General features: G+C 30.3%; 1 protein-coding gene across 5 annotated transcripts in view; it reads right to left on the bottom strand.

The window, feature by feature from the left end:
- LOC118181208 (homeobox protein Meis1-like) overlaps window positions 1–15,308 on the bottom strand; it is a 476,047-nt gene extending 460,739 nt beyond the window's left edge. For 3 of the 5 annotated variants that reach the window (XM_085823296.1, XM_085823295.1, XM_085823299.1), the window contains exon 1: window positions 14,417–15,307. In XM_085823296.1, the coding sequence (XP_085679422.1) occupies window positions 14,417–14,682 (266 nt within the window). In that variant the 5' untranslated portion in view covers window positions 14,683–15,307. Of the gene's footprint in view, window positions 1–14,416 lie in introns of all 5 variants that reach the window. The other 2 variants (XM_085823298.1, XM_085823297.1) reach the window with 1 other exon arrangement.
- Between the last annotated feature and the right edge of the window lie 332 nt (window positions 15,309–15,640).

Here is a 15,640-nt window from a genome sequence, read left to right as displayed (position 1 = left end):
GCTCGTGGGCTCTTCAAAAATATGAGAAAATGTGAGTATTATAAAAGTTTACTGTTAGTGCCAAGCCAACTTTCAACACATTTTCTTCAAATTGATGTTTTGGGAAACTATCATCCGATTCATAATTATATTGGGTATAAAGCTCCGTTAAAAAAGAGCGTTTACTATTTTTCTAGTGGATGTAAGAATTTGATAAAAAAAATATTACCTAAAAATCCAGTTCCCCCCCCCCCCCCCGAAAATTTTTCATCCCAAAACTTTTTTACGAGGCTTTCTTTGAAAGATTCTACGTCGGACATTAACACAAACATTCCCGATTTAAAATTTTTCTTCATTTATTTTTATATTTGCGGAGTTGTGACTAAAATAGCTGATTTATATCTCGTCAGTATTTAACACTTCAAATACTGACTTAAAATCTTTAACACTAAATAAAATAGATAAAAATAAAATTATTTAAAATTACCAACAAAATTTTATATTATTTTCAACATTCTTTATTTTTAGCATTTATTTAGCTAATGACGGAATTGACCGAAATAACCCACCTTATTTACTCTCTGCTTTTATTCATCGCTTCAACTACAGGTTTTCCTTCATTATTTCCAGATTAATTTAAATGCTATCGTAAAACAAGTGACAACAGACTGACCCCATCATAACGTCCACTCAACCAACTATTTAAAACATTGTATTAATTATATCTTAGAAACAACTAGGGAGTTCCACTGGCATCAATTGCTTTTAAAAACAAAGCCTCTTTTTTTTTTTTTTTTTTTTTTTTTTGACTTATACCTTGAAAAGCAAACATACCTGATTTTCCAATTTTTCACATTCGTTGGTTTGACAGTTTAGAAGGAAGTATCATAAATATCAACAACAGCGTAATTAATTTCGTTAGGAAATAGTAACTAACATAATTTCGATGATTTGCATATTTATTTGATTGCAACCAAGTGCCCATAACCGTGTGCTTTTATAGCCCATCAAATCCCAACTACATTTCCTTTTTTCTTCATATGTTTAACTTTTTGCGAACTGGTTATTATATTTCCATAATTGCGTTTTTAATTGATTAGTTACTGACGTTTAACATGTATTTTGATTTACAAAGTTTAGTGATGGCAAATAGACAATTAATACATGCCGTTTAATTTGTTATTGTTTATACCTTCAGTGATTAATGGGTACTTTGATTCATAAGTTTACTGCCTATTAATTATCCACAACTGCAAATACAGTTAATTAGCAAAGGGCGGTTCACTTACTTTTTTTTATTTCGTCGCATAATGGGTTTCGAAATATGGCGACTGGTAAGTTAATCAACTACTTGTAAATAAATACCAGTGGACTTCTGATCAGAAACGAGCTCTTTATTTTTACTGGCGTCATAATACCAACACGATCCTACAATAACTGATTTTTACTTTAATTGTGTGGTTAATTCGTATTCAAATTTATTATATAGAACTGCGTGCCTTATTCGTAGATACACATATCATTATCATATGAACGTATCATTTCGTATTTATCATTTAAGAGTGTGTTGTATTTAGAGATGTAGATAACTTTTTGGTAAGTAATAATACATACCCTTACACATTATAAGAGTATATAATATTATAAATACATAGCATATAATGTAAGGATTGACAATCTGTTGTTCTTTACATTTTTACTTCTTTGTGTGAAGTAAAGGAAGTATTGTCATCGCGAAGTATCATATTTCAGCGGAAATATCCATGTTTATCCTTAACAAATCCATATGAACAATTTTTTTGCATCGCGTCTGTACGTACGCACAGAATAATGGACTCTTTTTTTCGAAATCGGATTGTAAAACGTATTAAAAATGAATTTTTTCGTAACGTCTGTACGTATGTATACACGTATCTCGCATAACTCACCAAAGATTAGCCGCAGAGCGTTGAAATTTTGTAAATGAGATTTCTATATCATCTAGTTGTGCATCTCTCTCTTTTATTCCAATCGGCAGTACCAAATATCTATATCTCTCTCTATATATATCCCAAGCCTTTACCCCGGTTAAAGTTCCTTATCCGACCTTTATTTTTGCAATCGTCGGTCGAAGTCATATAGTTCAAATTACAGAAGCATTTTAAGTGACGAAAATATTCATATTCTGACAATGTCAAATCTAAATTAAATTAACTTTCGACAAATAACGTGTCTCCCGGTTCCCATACTTAAACTTGGGAAAGTTTTATACTCGTCGTGAGAAAAGGAAAACACGTGTGTGATATAAAAGAAGTTTGACTTCCATGCGACAAAAATTGACCAGGATATTTAATTTCAAAATTTGCAGTTTTTGATGTCATTTTCAACTTGTCTTCAGGAATCGGTATTTAAGTTAGAATAATTCGAGGAAATAAGTTTAAATGAACTGCACCTAAAAAATGTGTATAATTTAATAGCCAGGGAAATCATGTGGTGTACAAATGGGATTTTTCTTGAGATAGTAATAGAATATGTATCCTATTATGTTTTACATGAGAACATAAACTTTTATCTTCGGACTGATGCCATTATATCAAAGAATATTAATTAATTTTGTTAATTGGCCCGAAGTTCCTCCATATATTATTTTGCCATCATACACCAAGAAATACATTTAATTTCAAGACCAAACAGAAGCTAAATTTAATTTCTTGCTAAATGTTTCTAGGGAAACAAGGATATAAACAAAACCCGTACGAACAAAAAATTAACAAACATATTACAGATATAGGAGAACCATTGGCTTCGGCATTATTTGTCTTTAAATTATAATATTCAGGGGCAATTTTTATTTTACACGATAATTAAATCAGCGTAATTATACAGGCGAATCTGAATTACAATAGTTTTTATTTTATTTTATTTAATTATTTTTTGTTGTTGTTGTAATCTAAAGGAACAAAACAATTTCTTATGTCTTTCTTATTTACTGAGCCTTTGTGGCGATTAACTGGGTGGTAAATTACAACTTGCAACATAAAGTCTTATCCGTAAGTCTTTATAAAAATCAATTCATTAAAAATCCCGCAACCGTGTCCATAGTCGTAAGACCCTAAAAAATAAATAAAATAAAATAAAATAAACGAAACAACAAAATGAACCGAAATGGGAAATAAACGGCTCATGAAAGGATGAAACTAAACCAAAATCCCCGGAAGATTAGGCCCGAACCGCCGTTAAAAATATAAGAACCGATTTTTCGGATTGCGAGCGAGGTAGCAGAAATTCCCGTCACGGCAGCATCGGCGATACTAGGTCCGCTGGAACATCCCGTGTTCCGGCGGTAAACCTCCCGCGGAAAACGGCGACGCACACAGACTTCGTGCTTTCCCCGAGATCTCCATCACCCCCCGCAACCCCTGGATTTAGAGGCAAGCAAAGCAAGGCATACAGGAAAAGGATAAGGCACCAGGGGGAGGGAGATATTTTTCGATTATATATAGAGTGAGAAGAAGAGTAATATTAGAAGGGGGGAGAGAGAGGATTGTTTTGCTTTTTGTTTTTTCCAGAGGGTTTTATACTTTATTTTTCGAAGTTAAAGTTCGGAGTGTGTTTCAAGCAATTTCACGATCATGCTTCTGTAACTTCGAATAAAAGAGAATACCTTCCAAAGACTGCAGGAAGAATATAATGGCGTAGTTTACTGAGGGAAGGAGCACAGGGATTTGCGAGGAATACATTCCCCTTTGAAAGATAGATATATATATCGATATATATTCTCGAATTTCTTTTTCAGTAGGGTTCATATGGAGTATGAACAACAACAACAAAATTAGAAAATAGAAGCTGAACGTTATAAATCACACTCTTATGATGATAATGATACATACTCAACTATGATATTTATTACGTACATCCTAGTATACTAAGCAAATAAAGTCACCCGAAACGCAAATACACAATTTAAAAAAAAATTAAGAGATTATGGGATTATGACCAAGAACATTATGGTTTCTGTTTGCCGTTAATAGCAACCAGCAGTGTGTAGATAAAATTAAAGAATTTCTTTTAAACATTTCATAAATAGAAACGCGAAATTTTAAGCCCAATTAAATTGGTATATCTATATTTTAAAGATAAAGAACTTTTATATTCAGGTTTAGCAAAATAAATAAATTATTATAAAACTGATTTTTTTAAGAGCAACTTTTCGAAATCAGCTTTTTAAAATAGCAATCAGTAAAACTTCTCAATATTATATTCTTTTTTTTATTGTTTTTATTTTCAATATTACAAATAATAGTTAAAATTTTATTCAATTCCAAACATAAATTGCATAAGGAGAGCGTCTAATCATGCACTATTTAACTGAAACGTGTTTACACCTCTATAAAATATTAAAAGACTAAGGATTTTTGATTTTTTTTTATTGAGAACGACAGACTATGAATTAAAATGTACTAAAATAACCATTATGCCTCCTGTTATTACGGTAAGAATCTTGGACAATATTAAACTCTACAATAAAAGTTAGTGCATATATCACATTACGGGCAATAAATACATACAATTCTAAACAAAATACATAAGTGTTATGCATTTATCTACAAAACTCATGTATTATTGTATTTTGAATAAACTATATACAAAAATTCTGCGTTATATGTTGCTGTTTCACTGAAATCGAAAACTAAACCTCTTTCCTCCTTTTTAAATTTACAGATTTAATAATACGTTGTAATTATCCTTATTTTTGGTATATTTCAGAAAAAAATAATGAAACTGGACTGGATTTAACAGATCGTAACAAAATATACTGTTGAACTATGGTTAGGTTATTTAATTACGGCAAAGGCTCGGAGGCTATTTGCGTACGGGGAGGGATGCCTTCGTGGAGGACTTTCTAAGGGAAACTGGCTCGTATACACACATGGGGAAAGCCACGAATACACCCATGCAGCCAGCCCGTTCGCGGGATTCGAACCTCGGACCGACCTACCAGCGTTCAGCGACTTTATCGCTCGGCCGCTGGTGGGCTGTTAAACTATGGAAAGGGATGTCATCATGAATGACTCTATGAGGTAAACTATATCGTGAATTTATACACAAAATAAAATATGAATATACACCCACACAGCCAACCTGTTTGTCGAGATTCAAAGCCAAAATTGAACTACCCTTATTTAACTGACTTATCCGCTTAATTGAATAAATAAAAGAACGCATAAATGATTTGCCAAGGTGAGTGAAATACTAACTATCTCTATCCTTTCTTATATTTTAACAGCTGTAAAAACAAGTACAATTTACACTTGGGGGAGGGGAAAATTTTTTGTCCATTGATGCATGACTCACAAAAGTTCCTCCACGAAAACAACAAAGATCCACATTATTCATTTAATCCTATTTAAAATTATTTTTATACAACACTGAGTCAGAAGGCTTGAGGCAGAATTTCGAAAGCACCCCTTTTCAAAATGTCAATTTGTAAGGCATAAAATTATTAATACCACTAAAGAAATTTAAATGAACCAAAACAGTATACTTAATAATTATTTTTATTCTGAAATATGAAACGTTTCTAATGACTATAAAATCCACAAATCCGTCGAAAAATAAATTACTATCTCAGTCATTTTCAAATGAATAATGTAAGAAAAGAATTTCTTAGCTATGCATATAAACCACGAAATTATACGAAAAGATTCCGAATACTTTTTGAAACATGGGAAAGTTTTTCAAAGTAATATAGCCTGAACACAACGAGCCAATTTAGCAACAAACATTTAATTTCAATCGGTATCACGACAATTTTGTTAGGTTATATGCGTATTCATGTTTTGCCGATAAAAACAAAGTTTTGATGATATCTGAACATTTTATGTTCAAACATAGAAACAATTTATTACGATTCATCCTATATTCCTGTCCAAGTTTCATCAACAGTTGTACACAGCGAATTTCCTCTAGTTTTTTGTATTTCATTATGGGATAAACTATATACGGAATACAAAATAACAATTATCTTGAAATATAGAGACTTATCAGATAGTTTTATGTTTTATGAGAATAAAGCCGACTGTAATACCATAATCCGGACGATAAATGTATGTTTTATTTCGTATTATTTCATTACAATACATACAATGTTGAAGTCACGTCATTTCTACCGAATGTTGTTATCAGTAAAATAGCGAACAACAATCATTAAAATAATATGCTACAAACGACGAGCAGCTGCTAAGCTAAAGTTTGAATTGCAAATGATAAATTAGGTTTAATATTCACGTTATTAGCTATGAAAAGGCGTGCATGTTAAGTGACAATGCAGCAACTTTAATCAAAGATAAAAAAAGAAAAGACAGACAGAAGGTTCCATCTGCATTTATAAGGAACACGAACAATAAAGCATTATCAGTGAATACCGATCTAAAAAAATAATAAATATATATATATATATATAAATGCGACTATACGCAAACAAACAAATTAAGAAGTTAAGTATTAGGTTAAAAAAATATTTCCACGCATTTTTTAAAATCATAATTTTTTTTTAATAAAGGTGCCGAATCTTTTCATGAAAATGAGTTTTTGAAATATTTTAGATACTCTCGCATAGTTCCAGAACACATGAGCATACTCAAAATGTCCGACATGGTATTGGCAATTTTAAAGATAAACAGGACTACTCTAGGATAGAATCGTAACAAAGAAATTAGGAATCAAAGAACTGTTATGAAATACACTAACGGAAAAAAAATACTGATACTGAAAATAAATTAAACTGATACAAATTGTTTGTAATTGTTAATTAAACTGTTTGTATATAAATTAAACTAATTGGTCTACATCAGCCTGATGAGGAATTTACCAAAATACTGCTATTAAATTTAGTCGAAAAACAGTAATTTTATGATCTTTTCTCCATTCGTCTCCGCCTGAAATGGTCCCAAAAGTCAAAATGGGGCAGGTTTATTATTTTTTTAAAGGAAAATCTCTATAAGTAATATTTGCATGCAATGACATTCAAATGCATGAGAACGGATCAAGAAACAAAAAATAAAGGAACAGAAAATAAAATTGAATTACAGTATTTAATAAATAGTTTAATTTTTTACTTTAGTGAACATGATTTGATTACCTATTAAGTCATTTATAATAGCAGATTTAAAATAGCAATTTTCGTTTGTTTGTTTATTTTTAAGAAACTAAAATCCTTGTAACACATCTATCTGAAGTCTCTGGTCCCCCATGCACTTTTGCCTGTTTACCTGTTTTAAGACATTTATTCATTTTAATCTGCCTTTATTCGTCATTTAAATATTAACAACAACTAAAAATTCAATAAACAACATTTTTACACAATTTTTCTTTCTTTCGGAAAATTTTTACGTTCATCAAAAAAGATACTGCAGGAATACAAAACCATTCTAAATTAAAAAAAAATTTTGTACATTATTTAAGAAAAATAAAAGTTGTTAGACTGAGCAGACAAGAGTTTCAAGCAGAACACAGAGCTTTGTTACGACCTCCTCTTCCGAGTATTATTCCGAGTATTACTCTCTTTCGAGTATTATTCTTAGTTACACATGAGGAAATATATTCTGTTTTAGTCAACCGATATGGAATCCCGAAAGAAGCGGTTCGCTGTATGTTCAACGAAAAAGCGGTATATTCAACGGTTTTATTTGCTAGCTGCTAACGGGATATACAGAGTTTTATTAAATTTTAAAATTAAAGGCGAAATTTGTCTGAAAAATTCTAGCGTTTTTCCTCATATCATTATGATGAGGTACACATATGGTAAACTATTAACTCATTTTATGGTCTACTTATATGGCAATATCTAATTAAGCCTTATACTTTACGGTACCTTCTGAAACTTAAAATGCTTATTTAATTTGCATTGCTTTCTTTAACTAAGAGTTAATGACGACAACACAATTTCAGTGCGAATATCAAAAGATATAGACAGTTAAATGATTTAATATAATATCTGAAGTTATTGATGTTTAAACGATGTAATACAAATATTAAATGTTGTTGTTGTTAAACGATTTAATAAGTATATTAAAAGGTGTTGATAATTAATCAATTTAATATCAATAATTGTAGAAAGTGAATACGCATATTATTTGTGCTTTAAATTCATGAATATTATTTTAATTAAAATTTCGCACATCTTACAAAAAGTTTCTTTGACACAGAATTTAGATTGCTCGGCGTTCAAAGTAACAGGTTTAAGGTACCTACCTATACTTACAATATTGACCTAACATTATTCTCATTACATCATGGACACTTCAAATTAAAGAACAATTCATCATGAATTAATAAAAATTGTGAAAGAACAAAAATAAAAAAAATTTATTCCATTATTAAATTTATAATTTCTTCCAATATTATAAAATCAAAAGCATCTGTTGCTAAATGGATATAACAACTTAAAAATCTCAATATATTATAACTCAATAAAAGTGCACGGAACGAATGAAAAGTAATCACTGCCCAGATACATAAAAGATAGAATCTTCTGGGAAAATATGTCATGCCTTCGGTTGTTATACAACTAACACGTCGCCGTGCTTACGCACATCACCTACAGGGGCTTGGTTAGAACAAGCGCAGAAGTCTGTACTTACGAAGAAAAGTAAATAGAACGCAGATGCACTGACTACCTTATCCATACCAGAGTTTGAAGCACCAACTTGGCGAACTTGCCAAAAGTCTAATTCAGCCTTTGGATATCTTATAATCACGATACATTTCTAAACTGTCTAAGAAAAATCTACCTCTATCTGATTTCAGCCTCTAGCCGTAATTTTTGTTAAAATTCCTATGATATTTCTTCTCTCAATGGTAACTGCATTGTAACTTAACGTTATATCATTCTTCCCCCCACCCTACGATATTCTCTATTAGAATTTATACTAAGTTCCGTGATTTCGTTTATAAACTGATCATATCTAATTTCTTCTTTAACAAGTAAGTGGTTTTTGCCCTTTTATCGGTAATAAAACATTAGTCTTCCTAACATCCCATTCGCTACGGCTAAAACTGACCTAATGCTGTTACAAACCTTGCAACATTTCGAGAAAAATTACTACAAAAAATCGCGAGACTACTTTATAAACAAACACCACTTTAGTTGAAATGATTAATTTTCTTTACAATTTTCAATTTAGTTCATATTCTTTGCAACTGTTCATTGAATTTCAGTAAGATAAAGAAGCCTTCGATAACTATTCGCAAACAGTGGCCATGGATCATCAACCTATATTACATACATACGTCCGTGCGCAATCCGATAAGTATCGAAATTGTAAAAGAAATAGCAAATCAAATCTCATCGCACTTAATCATTCTGGTCACGGGGATTTGAGTTCAAAACATCTTCACGATCTGAATGTGAATACAACAAGTCTGCCCTTCTAGAATGAAATAACGAAGAGAACTTGTTTTCGTACCCATGAGACCACTTAACTGAAGTCGAAATCAAATGTTAAGCCTTGAACAGTAGTTTCGAATGATGATGAAATTTTGTTGCCAACGTATGCGAACAGAATATGTCAGTTAAAAGCAAGAAATCGTTTCGTAGGTCTTTTTCTGAGAATTTAATTCTAAATGTTCTACTTTTGTTCTTGTTTAATATTTTTTTCAGTTTTACTTTTATTTATATTTACATACGCAACAGAACAAGTAGTGAAAGGCACCATGCAACAAACTTTTCCATATGCTCTGTAAGCCAATGACATCTTAATAGGATTCAACTTTTAGAGGGATTTTAACTGGAAGAAAAACACGAGTTGTCTTCTATTCGTAAGCCAAGCATATATTTACTTCGTAAGTAAAGTTCCCCGCTCTTCTCATCATATTTTACACCAGAAAAGATTGGCAGTTAATGAAAAATAAAAAGCAAAATACATTATATATAAAAGCAAAATACATTATTTATAATATACGAAATTATCTTTTAGTTGGGTAAACATACATCTTATTTCCAACTGAATAAAACAATCACATTAATTTGTATTAACGCAGGTACAAGCATTTTGTTTTTACTTTTATCACCCTAAAATAAAATTTAAATGTTTCCAATTCCATTAAACAAACTCATAATCTGTAGACAGTCATTTAAGATTAAATTAACTGCCTATATTTTGTTGATATAAAACAGCAAATTAGAAATACGTATTATAAAATGTCTTGCTAATACTTCAGGAAAAATTTACTATTTAAATTAAACTAATTAATTTAATAATGCAATTAATTTAAATGCTATTTATAAATGTGTATAATAGTATTGCAATTTTTTTTTACATTATTTAAACACGAAAGTAAGATAAGCGAAAGCTTTATTTTATTAGGATAGACAAGCAATCTAGATAACCGCAGTTCCCGATATGTGGATTCTGGATAACTAAGCTATGGAATATAAAGGCAACGCTTAGGAAAGCCCTTGTAAGAAAATATAGCTAGTGTAATTTTTTAAGACATTAGGGAAAGTGAAATATTTTGCATGCAATTGTCCAAGACAAAGAATGCTAAGAATTAAATATATATATATATATTTAGAGGGATTTTGCTTTAAAAGGTATTTCAACAGGATATGCAATATATTATTTAAAACACATATATACATTATTTTTCGTTATTAAAACATGCAGCTATCTTTAAAACAATATACAGATTGTACATATTACTGAACTATTTTCTAGCGAATCTTTTGTAGAATTGCATGATTGAGCTGTGAAGAAATTTTTCAGCTATTTAACTTACTTCTTAAATAATAAAATTCACAAAATTGCCAAGTATTGTAAAACTAAAAGTGTGAATCAAAAATTACAAGAGAAGTACTACATGAACTTACGTTATTTTAAGTGGAGTACATTTCCAAGAATATAAAAAATAATTTCAATGATAAAATTTACACTTCTTATTATTTTATTCCTCTATCGAAACATTAATATATCCTGAGACAAACTTCACACTTGAAATAATTAACATACTATGACGGAAACATTTTTAAAATTTCATAAACAGTGTTGGTGATTGGTGATTAGTGATTCTCACAAATAAATAAATATATATATATGTATATAATCTTGTTCAAATAAATTACTTAAACTAACCTAAGTTTTATTTGCTTAAGTACTTAGTTTAGTTACGAAAAATATGCGTATTTTCTTATATAAATAATCTATAACCGACAAGTAAACCTGGAGATTTTAATACCTTTAAAATTCATTCGAAGTACAGGTATATATAAATATATTATCACTGATATGTAATCCTCCCCAAATAATATGAGTATTGTCTCGGCATTTCCTATTAAAATAATAATTAATTCCTTTATAATATTAAAGCCCTTCAAAATTATCAAAATATTATTAACATATATTGTTTCTTAAAGACAAGTATATTGATGAACAGTGCACTATTACAGTTTGAAATATCAAGTTTTTATGACGAATTATTTGACAAAGGATAGCATTTAAATGATCCGCTACAAAATCTTATTTTAAAAGAAAAATGGGAATAATTTTATAAAGGGCGTTTTTAGCATAAAAAAATTAAACCTGGCATAAAATTAGGAAAACGTAAAAAAATTTTTTCGTTAATAACTATTGAATAGCACAAGTATTCAATTTAATTTAACTACGAAATAAAATTTATATATATATCTCTATGTAACAAATACCTTAAAATTATATGTAGCATAGTCAAACATCTAAAATTAATGAAAAATTATTAAAAATACTGCATACTATTTATATTTAATAAAATATGTAATACGGAGAGTTAAAAATAATAAGTGGAAACAGAAAGGAACTAAGGAACATTTTTTTAAATAAAAATATCAACTATTTAAATTTTTCTGAGCATAAGTATTTTAAATATATTAGTTTTTTAAAAACATTCTGCATTTAAATTCAGTTTTAATTTTAATGCAGGACATTTTGCTTATTTTTATCGACAATAAACTACATTTTTTTTTAAAAAAAATCAGATTTTAAAATCTACTTAAGTGCAAAAATTTTGCAATGGTACTAGTATTCGCAATCGTTTGTTGAAAAACGTGTACTTTTCACATTAACAGCAAGTGTTTTAGGTGTTACTGAAAGGTGATGGTCGAAAGAATACATAACCTAAAATTATGGACATGGATTTATTGTTGTTTTTAAAAAGAAATGTTTTTCATATCGAGTTTTTTTAACAAAAAAAAAATTCGCAGTTCTAAAAAAGTTAAAAATTGGTATTGTTTTCTAAATTCATACTTTATGAAAATATATTACCTTAAAAAAAACCCTCCAAATAAAATCTTATAATGAAAACAGTTCTAATAAAATTTTATTGCTGAAATCAGATTTTCGTATTGTAACACACAGAAACTTCTGCAACTGAGGACTTTGAAGAGAGAAGGAGATATCACAAACACAACAACAATATAAGTATAGACCTGCAATGCTTTTTATTTCTCTGAAATAAATAGTAACAAAATTTTTGGAAACACTTGAAATCTTAAAACATCAAACTGGATTTTTTGTTTTACCACTAATCATTTTTGTAACTTTCATCTGCTTTAATATTTATTTAATATCTATTTTATCATCGTTAATGATGCAGAGCATCTTTTACCTATTTATTTTTCTGGAATTTCTTATATGATTTCCAATACTTCTATCACTTTATTCTAATACATGTCCATCCCGCTTATACTTGAGTCTTTATTTTATATTAAGCTTTATCGAGTTAGCATGTTGGTATGTTTTATAAACAGACGTACATTGTGTTTCTTTTACCAAAGGATTGCATTGCTCTAGTAAACATATTTTACCCTAATGCATAAATTCATATTTTTATTATATAGTTACATATAAAAGCGTCTGCTTTTTCCTGAACATTTGAATATGCATAATTTATACATAAATCTACATCCTCAAAAGCATACAGTTATAATGTCCTTTGCTGTCTTATAATACAAAGTTGCATCATTAATGCATATTACAATAATGAAATTTTCGTATCATAACATTACTGAATGTCCATGCGAATATATTCCATATGTGTGTGTGTGTTTATAGAATTAATATCATCCAAGTGTGGCAAATTTTATATAAAACTATATAAATATATAGGCAAACTACATAAACATATAGAATTAATATCAGCCAAGTATGGTAAACTATTAATATATGGAATTAATATCAGCAAGTGTGGTAAACTATCTAAAAGGAAGACACAAATTGAAAACAAAAGTAAAAGTGAAACAAAGTAAATTAATGCAAGCACAAAACGGAAACAAAAGTAAATTTAGTTATTTTACTTTACATTAATTAAATTGAAATAAAAGTAAATTTAGGTTTTGAAGTTCTACAAAGGTAACAAACACTGTTGAAGTTCTACAAAGGTAACACTGTTATAAAAAACATTCTTTTCTATGCCTTGATGTAAATAAATACAATATCTAGATATAAAATAAATAGCTTTAATATGTTTACCACTCTTGGTTGATATTAATTCTGTGAATTGATACTCCCCTATGTGATGTCTGCTAGGCATTCAAACTGACCCTATTTCCAAACTGATACTCCCCTTAATTAATTAACCAATTTCGTAGCATTTTGCGCCGCGACATTAAAAGTATTTATTAATTAAATATTCTTCAGTTTTTTATTTTTATGTATATTGCTGTGTGTGTATACTGATCTAGTAATATTTAAGCTTGGCATGCTATAAAATAGTTTCCAAAATTTATAATTATTCTGAATTTTAAAGTTTATATGTATCGGTAAAACTGTGATTAATTGCACTTTTAATTTACCTGCACATTTTTATATCTTCCTCTTGAAGTATTTACAATAAACAGTCAACAGAAATTCATTTGAATTTTTTATGGCTGGAAAATTTCATGGATATGATTCTATAAAAAGCTTTTCGCAACGTTTGTCAAAGGACTTTTTTGTTTCAATGTAATTTCTGATTGAAGTCTGTCAAAGGACTTATTTGTTTCAAAGTAATTTCTGACTACTAACTTTTTGTCACTACTTTCTTTTTTAAATTACTATTAAATATAAAAGATGAACAAACCAAGATCCTCACTAACTTGTAACAGTAAAATCCAAATTAGAAACAAAACGTAATCAAACTAAGATTATGCCAAAATGTCATTTTTCTCCTTCATAATTTTACTTTACTTCGCAATTTGTACACACAATGGTTAGTAAGTTTGCTTTTTGTTAAATACAATAAATGCAAACACCTGCTGTAACGCTAATTAATGGGGCAGTAGGAACAATTTTAATTTGAAGTTTGACAGGGTTTTTTAGCGATTGCTTGATTTATATCATGAAATAGTTCCACAATTTTTGTCCAAAAACGTAATGTAAATACTGCTTGTGTAAGTACTGTTTAAGTTGTAATTTTCTGTTTTGTATTATTTCGATAAATAACTCACCCATAAATGGCATCCTTATCTCTCTTGTGTACATCCGGCACGGAACCCATGATGTGGTTGGACATGACCCCCGACACATGGTTACTGTGGTACTGATGCATAGAGGGGGTGTGGTTCATGTGGGGCGCGTGACTCAAGGGCTGCATAGCCCTGTGCCCGTGCGGATCGTAAAGAGACGTTGGGCCGTCCATCCCGCCATAATGCGGCATACCATCTTCGTACTGCATGGCCAGGGAATGTTCAAGTGGATATGGCTCACTCTTCATAAAGCACGATCAGTGTTGGCCATCCAAAACACAAGAAATAGGCAGAAACTATTCCGGTCGGTACGCAATCGGTATCAATACCAAGCGTACCAAATGTGCCGGTTCGATTTTAGGAGCCCGATTTAGCTTCAGTGCTAAGTAATTTAAATACCGTAATAATCCTCCGCAATTTGTAAATAACTTTTTAAATGCACTCTTCCACTTGCATCACAACATTTATTATCTGAACACCTGCAGGAGTCGTTTTGAATCAAACTGAATCCTTGCAATTCTGGCAGCTCATAAATTGCTACAAGAACTTTTTTCCACGAATTTGCAAAGAAACTTTTGCAGACGGTCAAACTCAGTGAATACCTAGAGAGAAGAAACTTTTACTTTTCCAACAGCAAAGTGCGCAGAATCTACTTTGAAAACTTTCTCAGAACTTTTTCCTCGTTGGTTAAAATTCACATCTATAAGAGTGAACAGTGCACGAAGCCGCAATTAAATTCTCTCGTTGCCTTTGTTTTTGTTTAGAAACGTTTGTTTTCTTTCCACTTTACCCAAGCACACCGACAAAGGTCGAAGAAAAAAAACACACGCGCACCGTCCACTACTGTCCCGCGCAGTAAAGTGCGGCTTAACAAGCCACGCGATATTCGCCCGATGAGCAGAAACGACCACAGCGCCACATGCGAGACTGCGGATATCGAGAGAATGACAGGGTGTAGACGGTTGGGAAGGGCTGTTAGGTATTTGATCTCTCAGACAGAGTTTTTTTTTTTTTTTTCATGCCGTGGTGGTTGGTTTGCTGTTAAAAGCCTCAATATACTACTAAAAACTTCGTAGAGAGCTAAGCAGACAAGACCTTAATTTAACTTCGGAAAATGATTTGCAGATTAATCAATAATACAGAAGCCCATTACTTCTTTTTTCCTTTCTTTCTTACCCCCTCCAAAAAAAATTGACCAAACATTTT

The sequence above is a fragment of the Stegodyphus dumicola genome, chromosome 9 (genome assembly GCF_044657685.1).
Source record: "Stegodyphus dumicola isolate Sdum_Otavi_A_Nest chromosome 9, ASM4465768v1".
Taxonomy (NCBI): Eukaryota; Metazoa; Arthropoda; class Arachnida; order Araneae; family Eresidae; genus Stegodyphus; species Stegodyphus dumicola.
Note: the sequence above shows the minus strand (reverse complement) of the source record. Positions and strands in the feature narration are given on the sequence as shown.